Source organism: Vombatus ursinus, unplaced genomic scaffold, assembly GCF_900497805.2.
Source record: "Vombatus ursinus unplaced genomic scaffold, bare-nosed wombat genome assembly UNPS02000749.1, whole genome shotgun sequence".
Taxonomy (NCBI): Eukaryota; Metazoa; Chordata; class Mammalia; order Diprotodontia; family Vombatidae; genus Vombatus; species Vombatus ursinus.
In genome coordinates, this window is record NW_020940527.1 from 4,109,335 (window position 1) to 4,128,888 (window position 19,554).

At 41.1% G+C, this 19,554-nt stretch overlaps 2 protein-coding genes across 4 annotated transcripts in view; one reads left to right on the forward strand and one right to left on the reverse strand.

Annotated features, from left to right (window-relative positions):
• FAM149B1 (family with sequence similarity 149 member B1) overlaps positions 1-14,482 on the forward strand; it is a 37,831-nt gene extending 23,349 nt beyond the window's left edge. For 2 of the 3 annotated variants that reach the window (XM_027859944.1, XM_027859951.1), the window contains exons 8-15: positions 2,175-2,299; positions 3,955-4,064; positions 5,037-5,261; positions 6,710-6,830; positions 7,051-7,173; positions 11,493-11,574; positions 11,959-12,090; positions 13,168-14,482. In XM_027859944.1, the coding sequence (XP_027715745.1) occupies positions 2,175-2,299; positions 3,955-4,064; positions 5,037-5,261; positions 6,710-6,830; positions 7,051-7,173; positions 11,493-11,574; positions 11,959-12,090; positions 13,168-13,241 (992 nt within the window). In that variant the 3' untranslated portion in view covers positions 13,242-14,482. The remainder of the gene's footprint in view (positions 1-2,174; positions 2,300-3,954; positions 4,065-5,036; positions 5,262-6,709; positions 6,831-7,050; positions 7,174-11,492; positions 11,575-11,958; positions 12,091-13,167) is intronic. The other variant, XM_027859957.1, reaches the window with a different exon arrangement.
• Positions 14,483-14,876: 394 nt separating this feature from the next.
• On the reverse strand, positions 14,877-18,179 carry DNAJC9 (DnaJ heat shock protein family (Hsp40) member C9). The gene is made up of 5 exons (XM_027859967.1): positions 17,906-18,179; positions 17,439-17,579; positions 16,774-17,028; positions 15,635-15,721; positions 14,877-15,524 (listed from the first exon to the last, which is right to left on the reverse strand). The coding sequence occupies exons 1-5, from the start codon at positions 18,083-18,085 to the stop codon at positions 15,429-15,431; spliced, it is 759 nt and encodes a 252-aa protein (XP_027715768.1). The 5' UTR covers positions 18,086-18,179; the 3' UTR covers positions 14,877-15,428.
• Positions 18,180-19,554: the final 1,375 nt, after the last annotated feature.

The following is a 19,554-nucleotide window of genomic DNA, read 5'->3' on the forward strand; positions in this document are numbered from 1 at the left end:
TTTTTAAAAAGCAACAGACTTTGTCTCACTCTTCCTAATTTATTGATATCAAATGGTATCTTGCTGCTTTTCTTTTTCTGTAAGTCATAAATTCAATTCAGTGAGTGCTTATTAACTGCCCACTGTGTGCCAGTGGGTATAGTGTATGTCGAGAGTCAGCCTTGAGACTGGAAAGACCTGGGTTCAAGTCCCACCTCCAACACCTCCTGGCTGTGTGGCCCTGGTAAGTTATTTCATCTCAGTGCTTCAGTCAGCCCTTTAGAGTTGTCAGTTCCAAAGAAAGTGAGTTTCCTCATCTAAGGGCTCTCTACGCCATTGCTTCTCAAAGACTCTCTCAGGGGTCTCTAGGTCAGAACTTTTTGTAATACTGGGTCTCATCCCAGTTGCCATCCTCTGCACCAGATGCTTGGTTAGGTGCTAAAGATGCACAGACAAAGCTGTTCCTGCTCTGAAGAAGCTTGTGTTCTGTTGGGTGTGGGGGTGAGGGTGGGGATAGGGCAAGGAGCAACATGTGCAGAGGGATCTGTACAAAATAAATAAGAAAGACGTGACAGTGGACCTCAGCAGTGTTGGTTGTTAAGTCCCTCCTAGCTCTGAAGTTCTGTGAGTCCAGCGATGAGGAAAGATCATTCTGTTTGGCATATAGGGAGTCATTAGTGACCTTCAGTTTCAGGAGGATTTGTAGGGTTAGAAGCTACATTACCTGGAATTGAGGAATAGGATGGTGTGGAAAGAGAGAGTATTCATTTGAGAATTTTGATAGCGAAAGGAAGGACAGAGAAAATAGGACAGGATTATTCCCCTGCTATCTATCACTATGAGACCTCAGGTCTTCAAAAATAGGGAACCCTAACATTTTGAGATTGAAGTAGAGCCAGAAGAGCATTTCTTTTTGTCTTAGTTGTTTAATGAGAGCAATTGAAATGTTCCAAGATAATAAATCCAGCTATACTGGAAGACTTGCACTTGACTTTTCTTCATAAGGTTTTAGTAACTAGGGACAGTTGAATCTCTGAGAGAGAGATCATCAACTTTTAAAATTGCTTTTTGTTGATCCTACTATCACAGATATAAACCAGTTTATTTAGAGTACAAATGTGATATGGCCAATAGATAGAGCTCAATAAATACTTGAAACATTGACGCTTCTGATTTCCATGGGGATCAGCTAGCCATTCTCTGTTCAAGGACCGAAGATTCCACTCTTTTCCCAGGCAGCTGTTTTACAATTAAGTCCATCAAGTATTTTATGAAATGCCTGTGTACAAGGCATTCTGGTAAGCTATGCCCTCCAAGAGCTTACATTCTACTGCAGATAAATGTCATTGATCATGCGAGTCTAAAAGAATTGATGCCCCACTGTTGCAGGTCAGCAGTGTGATCATAGCATTTAGATATGCTGTCTTTTTAATATGAAGGTTAGCACACTTTCATTATGTAAAATGACGCTGGTCATCTTATATGAAAAAAGTATACAAGTTTTTCCCAAGGTCAGGAACTCATGATTAGGAATTTTTAAGGTGGGCCAAAATATACGGTAGAACCACTCCGCCTTAAACATTTCCGTATGAGTCTTTTAACTGCAGAGATGAAAATGTTTTTCCTGTCTTTTCCTGAGAAAGAAAATTTCATGTCAAACTCAAGTTTGATTTCTTGTATCCTACTTAACCAACATGCATTTGAGGAGAAATCATTTAAAGGGTTTATTTGCTACTTACAGCAAAACCATATCTGCTAAGGTTTTCTCTCCGACTTTGAAGACCTAGTCTAACTGAGAAAAGATAGTTCTCTGCAGATTGAAACATACTACTTGCTAGTTTTTATCTCTTCTGTTGAATTTTGTTTCTTCTTTCTGGTGGTTCCTCCTATTGGTTCTAATTTTTACTTACAACATCACTAATGTGAAAATGTATTTAATAGGAATGTATATATGTAGCCTGTATCAGATTGTGTGCCGTCTTGGGGAGGGTGGTGAGAGAAAGGGGGAGAAAATTTTAAACTCAAAAGCATATGGAAGTTATTGTTGATAAATCAAAATAAATTAATTTTAAAAAAAAGAAAAAAAAGATAGTTCTCTGAAAAGTTCTTTGAGAAAATGACACTTGAACCAGTTTGAAAAGTCATGTTGCTGTGACTCTTAAATGAGCAGTGTTTGCCTTTGTTCTTTTGCAAAGATGATGAGAGCAATGCTTTGACAACGAGATCTGATTCCGAAAGCCCTTGTATGCCTTGTGAACCTCAGCCATTGGTGTTACCTCAAGTGCCACAGTCGAAGATGCTCTCCATCACATCACAACCGGTAAGCTTATGAAGCCAATTTCTTGGGTAGCCTGGTACTGATAATATTAAGATTTTCTCATGGGACAACCTCTATGTCATTCCCATCTTGCTCATTGTGGTCCAGAAACGTGAAATAATCTCTACCACATTCATTAATTCATGATGGAAAATATCTTTTATAATAATGTGGACTCTTTTTGTAATTTTAGTTTAGTTAAAATGATGAGATTCTGACCATAGGGGAGTTTTTTATAACTCTCAGGCAGGCCTTTTGAAGAAGCAACCAAGGTCTGTATCCTTTAGGATAATCTCTGTGTTACATTAATCTAAATTTTATGAAGGATGTATTATTTTCCTCTCATTCCACACAAAATGGTCCTAAAATAATGAGAATAGTAGTCTTGAGAACTATCTTGGGTTTTTCTTTATATTTATTTATTCCTTTTTTCCTGCTCCCCCTTTTTTCTTCTTTTATCCTTTTTTTCCTTTTTCCTATCCTTTCTGCCTTCCTTCCATTGACCTTTTTTGGATGCGCAGAGCTCATATCCCAGACACGATAGGCAAGTCAAAAAGAGAGCAGAGTTATCTCGGAGAAATCTACAGTAGGGAAAAAAGATGGCCATCTGTCTGTGGTTGGTCACATATTTATCCTCATTCATAAGTGCAGGTTTCAAGAGGACGTGTTGACTCAGAGAAGAGGTCGTCCCAGTTTATGAATTGAGACTTAGACAATCCTAACCCACTCGAGCTTTCTCCTAGACAAAATCTGGTCGTGTCTGTATGTTGCAAATAAAACACCCAACTCATAATTTTTTTGTGATATAACAGAGACTTTAATATTTCTTTAATGTAAAAGTTTTACATAGGTTGGATCTGTGAAGGGGGAGACTGAAAGTATAAATTTTTCACATGAGATGTTCCTAAAAAATAAACAAAGGAAAGATTCTGTGGCAGTTGACATAGGGAGGGGCTGGCCTTCACACTGGAAAAAGACACTGAGCAAGACCCAGGGGCCAATGATGGACTGACCCAGGGGCCAATGATGGACTAGCCCGAGATCAGTCAAGCAGGGCTTGTGGAAAGTACCAGGTGAAGTTTTTAAAAACAGTCCATTCACACTCCCTCTCAAGAGCTGCGTTGTAAATAAAAATGCAACTAAGTGTTGAATTGGTGGAATACTAGGAGCAAAGTCATGAATTATGTAGTGATTATCTGTGAATTTAAAAAGAGAGCAGCAGGAGTAAATGAGCAAATTTACCTCTTTTGTTATAGTTGCTTTGTATTTTATTTGAACTTTTTCTTTGTATATTTGCCTAGGTTCTGATTTATTATACTTAAAGAATTATTAGACAAAGTTTATTCTCTTCCTACCTATGAAAATGGCTTCTATCCTTGACAGGATATCCTTTGCCTAGACCAGATATGGTGACCTAGAAAGAACACTTCCTAACCTTGGACCTCAAGCTATAATTGAGGCTAGAGGCAATATACCAATATACTACAGACATCAGCAAGAAGCTAAGAAGCAGATTGGATGGCCCCCCATTTAAAAGCTCTCCATTTTTACTGTCAAATGAATATTTAAAAAGATCAGATAACTGAACAAGTTCCTAATGTCAAATAAAGAATAATGTGGGGGTGGGGTTTTGTTTGTTTTTTTGTTTTGACTTGTAGATGAGTCTCTGTCAAGCAGCCAGTGGTAGTCACCAGCCAAATGTGAATGGTTTGTTGGTTCATGGGATGCCCTTACAGCCAAGAAATCTCTCTCTGATGGACAAGCTCCTGTAAGAAAGGGTTTTTTTTCTTCTTTTTAAAAAAATCTGTAGGCCCTGGACTTTGTAGATTATTGAAACATGGGAAATTCAGTAAATCAACATTTTTTAACATATACAGTGCGAAAGACACTGTGCTAAGCACTTGAGGGATATAAAGAAGTATATCTATATGTATCTCTGCCCACAAAGAAGTAATCCTAACAACACAATACGAAAGATTTACTGTTTGTGTTTTGCTGGTTGTTTATCTGTTCCCTCTTCCTACTAGACTGTAAGCAATGGGCCATATTTTATTTAAACGTGTGTTCCCCAGTTCCAAGCACAGTGACCTCTACATAGCAGACAGTTAATGCTAACTTTTTAGTTTTAAGCCCACAAAAGTATAGATAAGCCACTGAACTATTTAGATCTTCCATTTCATTTTGTCAGAGGATTCACTTTTTCAGGAACGGCAGTTCTGTGGATCACCAAACACTTCATCCTAATATAAGTGGATTGGTCCTAGTTGGCACTCTTCAAACACAGATATATTACACTGTAGGCTCCCTACTGAAAGGCACTAGCAGTACAACATATACCTTCCACATTGAGCCAGTCAGAGGCATTCTAACTAGAACTTTTTAAGCATGATTCCATTAGAGTAAATTTCAGGTGTGGTGGCAGACCAGTGTGGAGACATTTTTAGGTATTGCATGTAGGCCCTAGTAAGGTTGTCTCTGATGACAAGTGAATAGCTTACTTTTCCCAGTTACTTCTGTTTGTACCTAAAATTATACCATATTCTTAAGGAAGGGTTAATTTATCTGACCTGGGTAAGCAGATTATTCCTTGGGATTAAATTGTTTATTTTCAAGTTTAAATTTTTTTTCTTTGAGTGTGTTGTATAAACCAAGGCTTTTATACTGTGAGATGTTTCCATTTCCATTTTGAATGTGTTGTTGAGTCATATTTTAAATTCTGGATTTTTCATTTGGCTGCTAGAGATTTAGATGACAAGCTACTTACGAGACCTGGATCCAGTACCATCCTTTCTAACCGAAATTGGCCAAATCGCACACTGGAGCTCAGTTCGTCGTCTCTATCGTATACGGCACAATCTGCCAGGAGGCGCAACCCGCCACCACGTACCCTTCATCCAGTTGGCACAAGCCATTCACGCTCAGCGACACCAAGACCGCTGGATGAAATCATCAGAGGAACCCGACTGTAGGTTCACAATCATATTTTGTAAAATTAGAGAGCTCTGATAAAACTAAAGAAAAATTAATTTTAGGTAAAATAACTCAAAATGGAGAAAAAATTAGAACTACATAGTTACAATTTGGTTCTGATGGGTTAACTTGAACACAATACAGAATGAACAATAGGGGAAAATGTTTTAATATGAAATAGATTCTAGATCTCATGCATCTCCATGCATAAGAAACCTGTTGACTCAAATATAGCTATGGAATTAACCAAGAATACTATCTTTTCTGGGGAAGAGGTTAATAATAAAGTAGAGGGTATGCAAAATGATGCTTAGTCCAAGATGAGGGCAAAGTCTGATATTTCTTCTGAAAAGGAAAAGAATTCTCTTTACATCCCCAAAGAGTGAATAATTCTATTCATGATGATACTCTTATTTTTAAAATCAAATAAGCAACTTTTCATACTAGCAAAAATATTCCTTTAAGGTCTTTGTGGGACTCCTATTGTAAAATATTAGCCCATCCTCCAGGATGTTCCTTCATTTAACGATATTACTGATCACTCCAAATAATGTGGAGATATATATAGATATATAAAATTTCTTTTATTAGATATTTCATAGATTTAGAACAGAGATCTCCTCAGTGCCCAGCACATGTATGTGTTTTTGTCTGTGCCCACTTTTGTAGACTGTTTTCAAGTTAAATGTGCTTTACTACTAATTGTAACCCAAAGTGATCATTTCTTGATTTTTTTAACCACCCATTAACTAGATTGCTTTGCACAGGAGAATACTGACCAGAAGAGGGAAAAAATGGGGAGGGAGGAATGGTACATGGCACCAGTGGCCATCTTGGAGAGCAGGATTCTGTTGTATTGGATGTTTATATAGAAATGATAACTATGGGGGCAGCTAGCTGGTACAGTGGTTAGAGCACTGGCCCTGGAGTCAGGAGGACCTAAGTTCAAATGCGGCCTCAGACCAAACACTTGACACTTAACTAGCTGTGTGACCCTGGGCAAGTCACTTAACCCCAATTGCCTTAAAAAAAAAGAGAGAGAGAGAGAGAGAGAATTGTTTTCTGGCACATTGACAGCATCAGTGGGTTGTACTTGCAATGTCAGGTATCAGTGATAGGTAGTTAATCCACACTTGTGTTAAGGAAAGATATTTCATAGGCTGGACAGATTACTTCCAGTACTGTTTGTAAAAGACATGATACCAAGCTGTACCCAGACCCAGTACTGCAAAGAAATCATTGAGATTTTGTCAGTGAAGCCCTTATTCTGAGATTTTCCAACTGTGAGACAGAATTCTCTCCCCAGACTACAGAAGAGAAAAAGCCTGGGAAGCGCTGCTGAAATATTTTCTTAAATGAAATTCTGCCTGGGTACTCAGGCATTTCATTTGTATTGGAATGAATCATGTCTGCTTTTTTCTTCCGGTTCTTGGGGAACGGCAGCCCAACAGCAGCGGACTCCTTGTCTCCTTCACCAATGCCACTGAGTCGAAATAACCTGCTCCCCCCAATAGGCACAGCTGATGTGGAGCACTTGAGGAGTGTGGCATCACAGCGGCAGACGGTACGGGCGTATGTGTCTGTGTGTGTCAGTGGGAGCGTCTGCCTGGGTGGGCAGGAGTGGCTTCTCCTGGGGAGACCTCGCCCTTGAGTCACGCTTGCTCAAAGTGCGAAGCTTATGTCGTTGGTGAGAACGCTGTCTTGCAGGCTGGTGTGGGGCTTGTGCAGGCTTACCACACACCCAAGCAGTCACTGGCCGTCTGATCTTTTGCCTTCTCCCGTAGAAATCCCGAGGTGATTCTAGCCGAGCTCGCAGCACAGTGGTGGATCAGCCTAACCAGCAGCCGCAGGAGAGGCTCCTGTTACCTGACTTTTTCTCCAGGCCCAACACCACCCAGTCATTTTTGGTAGAGTGCAAATATCCTCTTTGGTCTTTGTCATTGGGGAACAAGATGGGCAGAAATGCTGGTTTATAAGCTTAGCATGTAACTTTACAGAGAGCAAAGGGAGATAGTATTGCTTAGGACACTGCAGACGAGGTTAACATTGCCAATGACTTATGCTGAGTCACTAGCAAAACCATTAATTGTCTGTGAAAACAACACAATGAGAGCTGACCAAAAATTAACAGAGGCAAGTGCATGTATAGAGTTTCTTAAAGAATCTTACTGATAGTTAGAAGACAGCTTAGAGATCACCTAATCCAGCCCCTTCATTCTTCAAATGATAAAATTGGCATGATCTGCCCAGGTTTGCCCAGCTGGTGTTGGAGCTGGGACAAGGACCAGAGGCCTTATCCCTGTTTACTATTTAATACCATATACTCTAAAACATGTTAAAGCTTCAATTTAGGCCTCTGAGAATAAATGAGAGAAAATTAAACCAGTGGTTTATGTACACAGCCAGCCTGTATGTTAGTCACAGTAGCCCTCCTAACACACTCTTAGAGGACTACCAGAAGAACAGGGGGATAGGATTTTGAGGACAAACTGGGTGAAATGAGCTTTGGTTTTGCATTAGGATATGTAAATTTGGAATCTTGACATTACTAAACAAAAAATAATGGTAAAAAGTCTTTCTTGTCAACATGTTTCATGCCAGAATGGAGTCCTGCAGGGATAACCTGCTCATCTAGTACCCTGCAGATGGCTCAGCCCCAGCTTTTCTGCCAGCAGCTTCCAGAGCTAGAGAAGGGGCCAATGTAGGCTGCCAGCATTGCTCACTGTGGAGCCCCAGAAGGTTCCAGGAGAGTGATGGATTTGGCCTATTTACTCCCTAACTTGGGGTTATAGTGACAAAGATGGGTGTGCTGATCTGACCCACCTATTTATTTCCACGCAGAAAATGAAGTGTGAGACAGATGAATGCATGAGATCTTGATAAGAGGAATAACAGGAAAATATACCCAAAACAAACAAAAAAGTTAAGGCAAAAAATAATAGCTACTAAGTCCTAGGAATATATTTTAGAAGCTCTATTAAATCTGTGTGCGTACTTAATATCACATATGACAGTAATGCTTTAAGACTGACATAAGGCATGAGGATTCTTAAGCAAGGTTTATTTTGAGAGTGAAATTCAACCCATGCAAATCCTTGTTTTACCAAAAACAGAGGTAACAGGCATCCTTGTCTTAGACACATTTTTCCCAATATGCTACCTTCAGAGGACCTTTCCTACAGACAAGTCACAAAATTCATCTAGGGCAGTGGTGTCAGACTCAAGTAGAAAGAGAACTCTGAGGACTGTACAGACCTTTGTCAGCAGGGTGATGTCTCTGCTTTTTAGTATGCTATCCAGATTTGCCACAGCTCTCCTTCCAAGGAGCAACCATCTTTTAATTTTATGGCTGCAGTTGCTATCTGCAGTAATCTTTGAGCTCAAGAATATAAAATCTGACACTGCTTCCATTTCTCCTCCCTCCATTTGCCAGGAAGTGATAGGACCAGTTGCTAAGATCTTCATTTCTTTAATTCTAACTTTCAGGCCAGCTTTTGCACTCTCCTATTTCACCCTCATCTAGAGGCTCCTTAATTCTTCTTCACTTTCTGCCATTGGAGTGGTATCATCTGCATATCTGAGATTGTCGATATTTCTCTTGGCAGCTTTAATTCCAGCTTTCAGTTCATCCTGCCTGGCATTTCACATGATATGCTCTGCATTTAAGTTAAATAAATAAGGGAACAACCTACACCCTTGTCATAGTCCGTTTCCAGTCTTAAGCCAGTCAGTTGTTCCATGCTCGGTTCTGACTTGCTCTTTGACCTGCCTGCGGGCTCCTGAGGAGACAAGATCCTCTAGTGCTCCCCTCTCTTTGAGGACTTGCCAGATTTTGTTGTGAGCCACACGGTCAAAAAATTTAGTGTCGTTAATGAAGCAGAATTAGATGTTTCTTTCTGAAACCTTCTTGCTTTCTTCATAATACACTGAATATTGGCAATTTGGTCTCTGGTTCCTCAGCCTTTTCGAAAAACCGTCTGCTCTTCTGGTAATTCTTGGTCCATCTATTGCTAAAGCCTAGTTTTCAGATTCTTAAGCATATGAAATAAGCACAATTGTTTGGTAATCTGAACTGACCTTTTCAATCCTGTGGCCACTGTTGAGTTTTGTTTTCCAAATTTGCTGGTATATTGAGTGAAGCGCTTTAGCAGCCGCATCTTTTAAGATTTTAATTAACTCAGCTGGATTTCCAACACCTCCACTAGTCTTATTGTCAGCAGTGCTTCCTAAGGCCCACTTGATTTCGTTCTCTAGGATGTATGGCTCTATATCAGTAACCACACTTATCAGTGTTTATCAGTGATGTTAAGATCTTCCTTGTATAGTTCTTCTGTATATTCTTGCCACCTCTTGTTAATCTCTTCTACTTTTAAGTTCCTACCACTTTTGTCTTTTATTGTGCCCATTTTTGCATGAAACATTCCCTTGATATCTTTAATTTTCTTGAAGAGATCTTTTCTGTCCCTTTCTGTTGTTTTCTTCCATTTCTCTGTTTGCTCATTTAAGAAAACCTTCTTATCTCTGTCCTTGCTGTTGTCTGGAATTCTGCATTCAGTTGGGTGTATATTTCCCTTTCTCCTTCTTTCCTCAGCTATTTGTAAAGCCTCATCAGACAGCCATTTTGCTTTCTTGCTTCTTTTCCTTTGGAATGCTTTTTGTTGCTGCCTACCATACAATACTGTAAGCCTCTGTCCATAGTTCTTCAGGCATTCTCTCTGCTAGATCTAATCCACTAATCACCACTACTTCATATATAATAAGGAATGTTATTTAGGTCACATCTGGACGATCTGATGGATTTCCCTACTTCAATTTAAGTCTAAATTTTGCAATAAGAAGCTCATGATCTGAGTCACAGTCAGCTCCACGTCATGTGTTTACTGACTATAGATTTTTCTCTTGGTTGCAAAGTATATAATCAATCTGATTTTGATATTGACCATCTGGTAATGTCCATGTGTAGTCACCTTTTGAGGTGATGAAAAAGAGTGTTTGACATGACCAGTGGGTTATCTTGACACAACTCCATTAGTCTCTGCCCTGTTTCATTTTGTACTCCAAGGCTAAACTTCACTGTTATTCCAGTTATCTTTTGCTTTTCTGTTTCAGCATTCCAATCCCCTATGATGAACATGACATCTTTTTTTGTGTTATTTCGAGATGTTGTAGGTTTTCATAGAATTGAGCAACTTTGGCCTCTTTGGCCTCAGCGGTTAGAGCATAGAGTTGTATTGCTGTGATGTTGAAAGGTTTGTCTTGGATTAGAACAGATACCATTGTCATTTTTGAGATTATACCCCAGTGCTGCTTTTCTCACCCTTTTGTTGACTATGAGCCTTATTCCATTTCTTCTAAGGGATTCTTGCCCACAGCGGCATATGTAATGATCACCTGAATTAAACTTTTATAGGAATGGCTAATAAAATATAGGTCACTTTCTGTCCTTTTAACCAACCATCCCCCCTTTTTTCAGCCTTGTTAAGTGTTAGATAGGGACTGGACCTTTGATTTTATTAGTATAAGAAGCTCCCTCCACCAGTGTAGTAATATTTCTGCACTTTATAATTGTAGTTTCCTGGAGCCCTGAAAGGTCATGACTGTCCCATCTTTACTCTACTTTGATGCTGATTTTTATCTTTACTCTAACAAGTTAGTGAGTAGTCTGACTGGAAACAAACAGCTGATTCAGAAATAACTTGTATTGTGAACCAGCTGTTTCTTGTCAATATGATAAACTTCGTAAAGTTATTAAGATTAAAAGGATGGAAATATGTGAAGTCAGGTTTTAGATAGCAAAATAGGTTTATGATGTTGATACAGAGACTAATCCCATTCATTATTTCACTGGACAATGAGCAAATATTTAATATTCTTGGAAGCAAGCAAAAAAACTAAGCCATATATATGAGTTAACAAATTTTTGACATATAGACAAGAAGTATAAATATATATATGTACATATGTATTTATATATTTTGTGTATATATTTTTTATTGCATATACATTACACATATTAGGGTAAGAATGATTTGAGATTCAGATACTATGAATAGGAGTGTGGCCTCTGGCATTCTGTATGTGTAATGCTTTGAAAGTCTGCATGAAGCTTGTTCTAATAATTCAAAGCTTTTTTCCTTCCTAAATATATTAAAACATTAAATCTTTAGCATATGGGGAGAAAAGTTAATGAAGGAAGACTCAGTTACTTTTCACCCATTCCTTCTAGCCAGAGACACAGTGTCGACGATCTTGTACCATTATTGATTATTCTAATCAGTCCTGGGCTGGAAGGGGATCTGCAGGTACAGGTAAGCTTCATTCTTGTTTTTTTTGATACAAGGTAACAGATATTATATATTTAAACTTTGAATATAAAAAGTTTGTGGAGTGAACTTAACATGAGTTAATATATAGTTGCTATATTGTAAAAAGTATATTATTGTCAAACTCAAATAGAATTTAATAAGGACTACAATAGTTTCTTTTTCAGTTACAAACTATTAAAGCTAATGAAAGCCACCAAAGAAGCAGTCGTTTCACCATCACTCTCTAGAGAATGGCATAAATTCATTTTGATTAGTATAATTGGCAGGACAGTTAGGCAGTAAACCTGAAACTAGTTTGGTCTCATCAAAATATGCTGCTGCATTAAAACTTCAAATTTTTAAATGGCCTAAATTATTTTTCTACAGATTCCATTAACCTAGGAGTGACAGGAATCAGTTTAGGGACGGCTAGCTCCTCCCACATGGGTTCTTTTCACCACCAGCATCTGGGTAATTCTCCTAAGGAGGACAAGGAGAACAGAAATCATCCTTCAATAGGTGAGGTTCAACAGAAGTAGCCAGTTAAAAAAATATTGTTTGTAATGATCAGTTAAACTCAAGATGTATTGAGAATCCATTCTTATCACTTGTACTATATATATACACCAGTGTTCCTAGCTGTTCTGGAGCATAAATGAAATAACATCATTTTATAACATCAAATAACTACAGATTACTATGTCAATTACTAAGATGTTACATGTACACAAATTAATTTCTTTGGAATTACCTGTCTCCATAACACCTACTGGGTTAGAAATCAATGGTGAATTTTAGTAAAGACCAATGCAAACAATTAGAATATTACTGAAATATATATAATTTAATCCAACAAAAAATCAGACTGAAATTAAATTATTGATGTTTTTAATGTGATTTGATTTAAACAATTCATTTCATTAATTTTTTCCAAATCTAATTTTCTATTGTTTTTACCTGTGATTAACTGGTATGGAGAACTCTTTGTGGAAAAATTCTTTGTCTGTCACATTGAATTCCTAGCTAATTGTTCTCCAGTCCTCTTCTCTTCTTTCTAATCCAGACCTACACTGTTGCCAGATTTGTTTTAAAATCCTGGGATCACAGATAAAAAATTAAAGGACCTCATAGGCCTTCTGAGAGTCCAGAACCCTCCCCTCCCTCCGACCCCCCCCAGGATCTGAAACCAGGTCCTGACTCCAAATCCAGCAGTTCCACGTGCCTGTTGTGCAGCCACTTCCCACTCGTAGCTAGAGGCACAGCTTTGGCAGCTCGTGGCACTTGCTTGATCAAAAGCTTTTCATAGCTCCTTGTCATCCTTCCTTTGCCTCCACTGAAGGCCCCGCCCTACTTTAGCTCCCCCTTCTCCTTTATGCCACCAAACTAGTTTCCCACATTTCTTAATGTTCTCCCCACCTTTCATCAAATACTTTTCTCTGATGTCCTAGCCTAATGTAACAAAGTGTCTTAGCTCCCCTCCTGCTAAGTACTAAGAGCTCCCTCTTAGTACTCAGCAGGCAACAAAAACTAGCTTGAGTTTTTTTTTTTAAAGACCCATTAATATTACTTAATGTATTTATTATCTTTGTCTAATAGGTCTTCAGTTACACGGACCTGCAAGATCTCAAAGTCGAGGGGGACCAGTCACTAGAACCAGACAGGGACCATAGGGCAAACCAAAAACCCTGTAGTCAGGTGGTTGTGAGTTCATCTGAGGATTTTGTGAATCAGTATTCAGTCAGCTCAGTGATGCAGAACTTGTTTACAAGAAAAACTTGAAATCATCTTGATGAGGTGTTATTTTTGTATAACTTACTGGGAGAAAAACTGCACGGTGTCTGCCAAAGCTTGTGTGGATTGCTTATCATCCTTCAGAGTAAGTTAAGCTATTCTGCTGGACAAAAGACTTTTACATAAGATGCACACTCACCCCCCCCCACCCCCCGCCAAATCATTGCTTGTATAATCTGTCAAGCAGGATTATCAATACTACAGGATTCAAGAGGTAACTGCAGGTGCTTGAAAAGCAGCAGTTACTTTACTGCTATAGCATTTAAGCAGTCATATTCCCCAGAACTCTTCTGCTTATATTTAAACTCCTGAAAATATTTTGATTTTCTTAATTTCAAGTGAAATCATTACAGAAGCAGTGTTATTAGAAGGCTGAACTGCCATTCAAATGAAAATCCTTCCTAGAGTATACTCCAAAATTAGCCAGACTGATCCCTAGGGAACTTGGCCACAGATATTTACTGGGGTTAAAACTGACAGTAAATAAAGACCAACTGGAAAACATGATGCATCAGTAGAGAGAAATATGACTTATCCTGTATTGGAATATACCAGTTTGCCAGATCTTAGCTTTTTAAAGTGATACTGATCCAGCTCTATTTCAAGTGAAGTTGTATAGACACTGGTATTTCCTATATTCTTACTAATTCTGCTTCATTGGTCAGATTTCTTTAATATTCAATCTCCCACTTTGCCAAATTTTCTCCAGCAACACTAGGAGGGAAACAAATTCATTTCATTTTTTGGAACTTTTCTATATGGCTCCACCAACTGTTGAGGATTTTCAGAAGTTAATTCTCAAACAGATTGCTTTGATGACAGTGGAGTAGCCAACAACAATGGTATAAATGTAGCTTATCTTCAAGAACTGTTTAGTTACGTAATACTTAACTTTATTTGTAATTAAACCTGATCATTTAATTAGTTTTAGGTCTTATTGTTTATATCATCTCCTAAGGAAAAAGAACTCATGAAATTATAAAGTAAGCTTACTTTACTATCCTTTGATAACAAAATGGCCAATGTTATCACTGTGTCAAATATGAGGTGGGAGAATTCAAACTGCATGAAATTATATTTTTTTAATTGAATGCAATTAAAAAATCTATTTTGTAACCGATAACATTTGTGACCAAAAACTGGAAGTAACTGACATTGCGTCCTCCACTTCCCTCCTAATTTAGGATCCATGGTGACAAACTTCCAACAGAAGTCTTGGTCTTGACATTTGAGGGGAAAATATGTAGTATTCAATTTCCTCTGCAAAACTGCCAAGTATTTGAGGAGGCCTCATTGAAAGATTTGTGAATATAAATATGCTAGCTAGGTGCTATTTCTCTTCTTTCAAAACAGTCCAAGTTACTCATCAAGTTCAGCTCTTGGTAAGACTCTTTTGGCTCTATTTTACCAAGCCCTCCCACTCCTAACATCATTTTTGGAAACAAAGACCTCAAGATGTAGCAGTGAAATATTTTAATTTATTGTATGCAATTTTTTTTTTTACAAAAATTTTTGAAATATTTGCCAGCACCAAATAGTACAAAATATAAAACAAATCTTGTTCAGCATAAATAAATGAAAACAAACCTGGCAAGGAAACATTTAGAACAAAGCTGTTCACTTGTTGCTTTAAGAATTTTATTTCCTCACCAGTGAGTAGTTTGGTGGTTATTATTGACACATTATTATGTGTCAAGTGAGTTCTGCTGGAAGTCTCTCCTTTCTTGATAAAATTTGTCTAGAACTCCTTTTGTGGAAGTGGACTTGTGGAAATGTAGATTCTCTGAAAACTAAATTCTTCCAGGAAGGAGATTTCATAGAAACAATAGACTGCCAGTAAACACTCTGGAGTATACATTATAACCAATGAAAGTGGGCTGGGGCAATGACTGAATAAATTATTCATGAGACAGTCACAGATCTGGAGAGTCTAGGCCACAGGGGACCATTTTCCTCAATAATAAAGATTTTACTAATTTTATTCAGGTAGTTGGGTCAGTACCAATTAAACAGAAGGCCCACTGAAGAAACAAAACCATCTACTTAATTAGTTTTTTCCTTTCTTGTCAGTCTTTTTTCCTTTTTTTGGAAGTATGGCAATACTTTGCTTCCATCTGAGCCAGAAAACTGTCCATTTCTTTTTCTCGATCTTTTTGTCTGCTCTGTTGGAAGAGTTAAAACACATTTCAGAACAAAAGCAACATACCCCTAGGGTAAGAACTGAACCAGAGGGGGAAGGGTCCTACCTGCCCTAGGCACCCCTAGAGCTTACCTGGATAAGTGCTTTTAGATCACCTGGTTTATCCCCTAGGCCCAGCTCCCTTCTGGTCTTTTCTGCTTCTCTGGCTTCTCTTTCAGCCTGAAACACAAAACCCACTTAAGATTCAAGGTCAAATGAAAAGCCTTCTACTTTACGTCATCTACCACAGAACCAAAGGACCAACAAATTCTGCATTAACATTCACTCTAAACTCGGAGTTGGCAGGAAATCTGTTCATTCTGTTTAGCACCCCTACCTTCCAAGTCTATCCTTTTTTCAAGGCATATTGTTAGAGCATATAAAAGGATCTGGTTAAAAGGACAGGGATTGATGTGACTTCAAGAGCAAGAGGAACTCCTGGATGAGGAAAACCAACCCCTTCACTAATGCAGATGAGCACCTTCTCTGAAAGGTAGGGTTTTACGATTTCCTACAGCATTGACATTGCATGACTTGTCTCGGCTCACGTGACATGTCAGAGGTGGGATCTGAAGCTCTGTCTTCCTGAGTGAGGCCAGCATGCTGTCCACACTGCCCTCAATTAAGCACATTTCTCAAATTCAGGGGTTGTGCCAGATTCCCGTGGAAGCAGGGCACTTGGGAAATTTTATTCAAGTTTACTGCATTAGATCAGATTGGAAAGGAAAGGCAGAAGGCAACGGAATAAAGCTGAAGAAATCCCTAGGAGACCAAGATAAAGTCCATTTGCTTGATAATATTCCAGAGAAGAAATCTCAAAGTGTGAGGTTAGGTTAGAATAGTATGGTTAGGTTCCTTGTCTGAAGTATCAATTTATCATATAGAGCAATAGTGACTACCCAAGGCAGAACTTTTAGAAAGTATTTTAAGAAAAAAATTCAACAAATAAAAGTTAACCTCTTTCCTCTTTTCAAAATTACCTTCTTCTACCAAATCATCTCAAGCAAATGCAAGGCAAATTATTCATAACCACAAGTCAGTTCCCCCTGGGGGAAAAAAAATCTTTTAGTCTATCTTTTCTCCTAAACTTCTCAGATTTCATGAAACACACGAAGTTACCTAAGTAAGGACACTAAGACTGCTGCACACAGTTTAAGTACTTATGACCCCAGCAAATAAAAACTCCAGTTTCTCTTTTCCCTTCTCGCTCATTATCAAAAGTACACTCTTACCCTCATTCTCCTCGCATTCATTTTTTCATCTGACTCCATGAGGAAAGCTTTATAGGGCAGAATTTCTCCGGATTCAATGGCTTCTTGGATGATGTTCCGTATTCTGGGTTCATCAGTGTACGTTGCACATAATAAGGAATCCATGATTTGATCCATATCGCCCCTGAAGTCCACACAGGCTTGCTTGATATCAGCCAGCTCTTCCTCAGAACCAATGTACTTCTCTTCAAAGGTCTTAATGTCCTCCACGGTTATCTAGAAAAATAAGGGGGAAAGCTCCAACTGGAGAAATTGCTTTTTCAGTTCCGGGTCTTCTGTTAGAAGTTAGGAAGTGTGTCTAAATGTTTTTAAAAGTGACAGCTGATAGACATACGCTACATTCATCACTCCGCACAACACAACAGTTGTATGAGTCCAACCTGAAGCATTCAATTCTCGCTACCTGCCGAAGACCACGAAGAAGGATGGCTCTTGGCTGCAGGCTTAGGACATTAGTAGGCTAAAGAAACGGAGTTTCCAGAAGATGTGGGACGTCATCCTCGACGGGAGTAGGACAATCCTCCCGGAAAGGTTGTCACTCTCCCTTTCACGTAGATGCAACAATGAAGCATTCGCCCCGTAAACCCAGGTCCCGGCGTCCCGGCGAGGGAAGCCTTCCCCGGTACCTTTTTAAAGAGCAGTCTCCAGTAGGCGGCCCAGTCCCGGTCCTGGCTCAGCGCGTCCGACTCCTCGTCCACCGTCCCCTGCTCGTTGTACACCGCCCGTCTGGCCGGGTCACTCAGGACCGCGTAGACCTGGCCCAGGATCTAGGGAGGACAGCAGGCGGCATTGACCCCAGCCCCACAGGGGCCGAGAAGGGGGGCGTGCGGGAGCAGCGCGACCTCCCCTCCCTGGCGCCCCCACGCAGCCCACGGCGGGGGAAGCCCACGCGTGCCCCGGAACCCTGGGGGGGGCGGCTGGGAACGCCCCGGGGAGCCGCCGAAGGGGCCACGGCCGGATCCCCCACTGTGAGAAGACCGCAGGGAAGCTGGACGGGGGAGGGGCTCCCGGCAGGCCGACCCCCCGCAGGGGCGGGGCGGCCAGAGCCAGCCGAGGGCAGGTGGGGAGGGGGGGTGGGGCAGCCCCCACGCACCTGGAACTGCCGGGTGGCCTGCTCCCGGCCGGCCTCGCCCACGCGGTCCGGGTGCACCCGCAGGGACACCTTGTAATAGCCGCGCCGAATCTCGCTGTCCGAAGCCTTCCGCCGCACGTGCAGCACCTCGTACAGGTCGGCGGTGCCGAACTCCTCCCTGCATCGCTCCAGGAGCCCCATGGCTGCCGCGGCCCGGGCGGGGGTCTACGGGCTCGCGCCTCCCGGACACCGCTAGCTTTCTCTTCCCGCGCGAAAGAGGTTCCAGACCGGCGGGACGCGGCGGAGCCGGCCGTGATATAACCCGGGGGGCGGGGCCGGGCCTCGCGCAGCCGCAGCGCGGCGGACACGTGACGGCGGCCGCCAAAAGGCGCGCGGCGCGAACTGTCGCAAACACGTCCCGGGCCAGGGCGGGGTCTCTTCCGCTGCGGCGGCCGCCGCCTCCCTTACTTACAGGGCGTTGAGCTCCTCCTGCGTCCGTGCCCCACAGTCCGTTGTGACGCTCCCCGTGGGCGGGCGTCCACTCAGGCTGGGCTTGTTCATGGCCACCGAAAGTGCCGCCGCCCGTAGCTTGGGGGGATGCGGCCCTCCCACGGGATCTCGAGGACGGAGACACGGCGGGCTCTTTCTTGACGTCATTCTTGTTTGCTCCCAGAACCCCGCCCCGACGTTCGACAGAGGAGGAAACTGAGGCGGGCCGGGGTCCCTGTAGCCTGCCTCGAACCCTGTCCATTTGTATCCCCCACCGCCGCCCCCGGAGCTCCGTAGTCAGTCCATATTGTTTGAATGACTGAAGTTCGTTCTGCCTAGAGAGCAAGGCTATCATCTTAAAATCTTGAAAAACAGTTCTGAAGTTTGCTTGGTTTAGAAAGGTTCCGGATCCCTAATTTTCTGTTGTTGTTTCATCTTCCCACTCCTTTAATGTAGAAATCTCCCAGAATTTACCCCTCATCCCTTTTCTTTGTGTATGCTCTCCCGCTAGGAGAGCCACCAAAGGTCACCTCTGACAACGTCGGCCAGACACAAAGCTCTCACTTCCTTCTTCGTCCCAGACTTCCTATTAGACTTTGTCCGGAGGGGCCGCCAGGGCCTCAAGCTCGACACGTCCAAAACTACACTCTTAGGACTATGGGACCCTCCAGCCAAACGATATTTAATGGCGCCCTATGACCCGACCCCATCCTGGCATTCAGTGTCTTTTACTGCTGTTTTTTGTTGTTGTTGTTGTTGTTTTAAAAAGAGAGAGATGAGGCGCTCATCGCCCTCCAGGCGCTCAGAATCTGATGGGGGATACAACATGCAAATATATACAAAGCAAACTATATAGAATAAATAGAAGATAATTAACAGGGGAAAGGCACTAGAATTCAGAGGGGGTGAGGAAGGCTTCCCAGTTACGCTGTCCGTGCTGTTCCTTATTATAACCCAGGCTATAGTAAGAGAAGTGGGTTGGCATTCAGGTGTGGCAAATCACACCCCTTTCTGATAATAGAGGATTAATTGTCTTATGGAACTCATCTGCCTCTTGTAATCTTTGTTAGGGGACCAGTACCACCAGCCTATCTCTTTGGAGGAGATCAGATCTTTCTTCACTGCCCAAGAACAGGAAAGACAGATGACATATCTTTGGGGGAGGAGGGGTAGCACCAGGT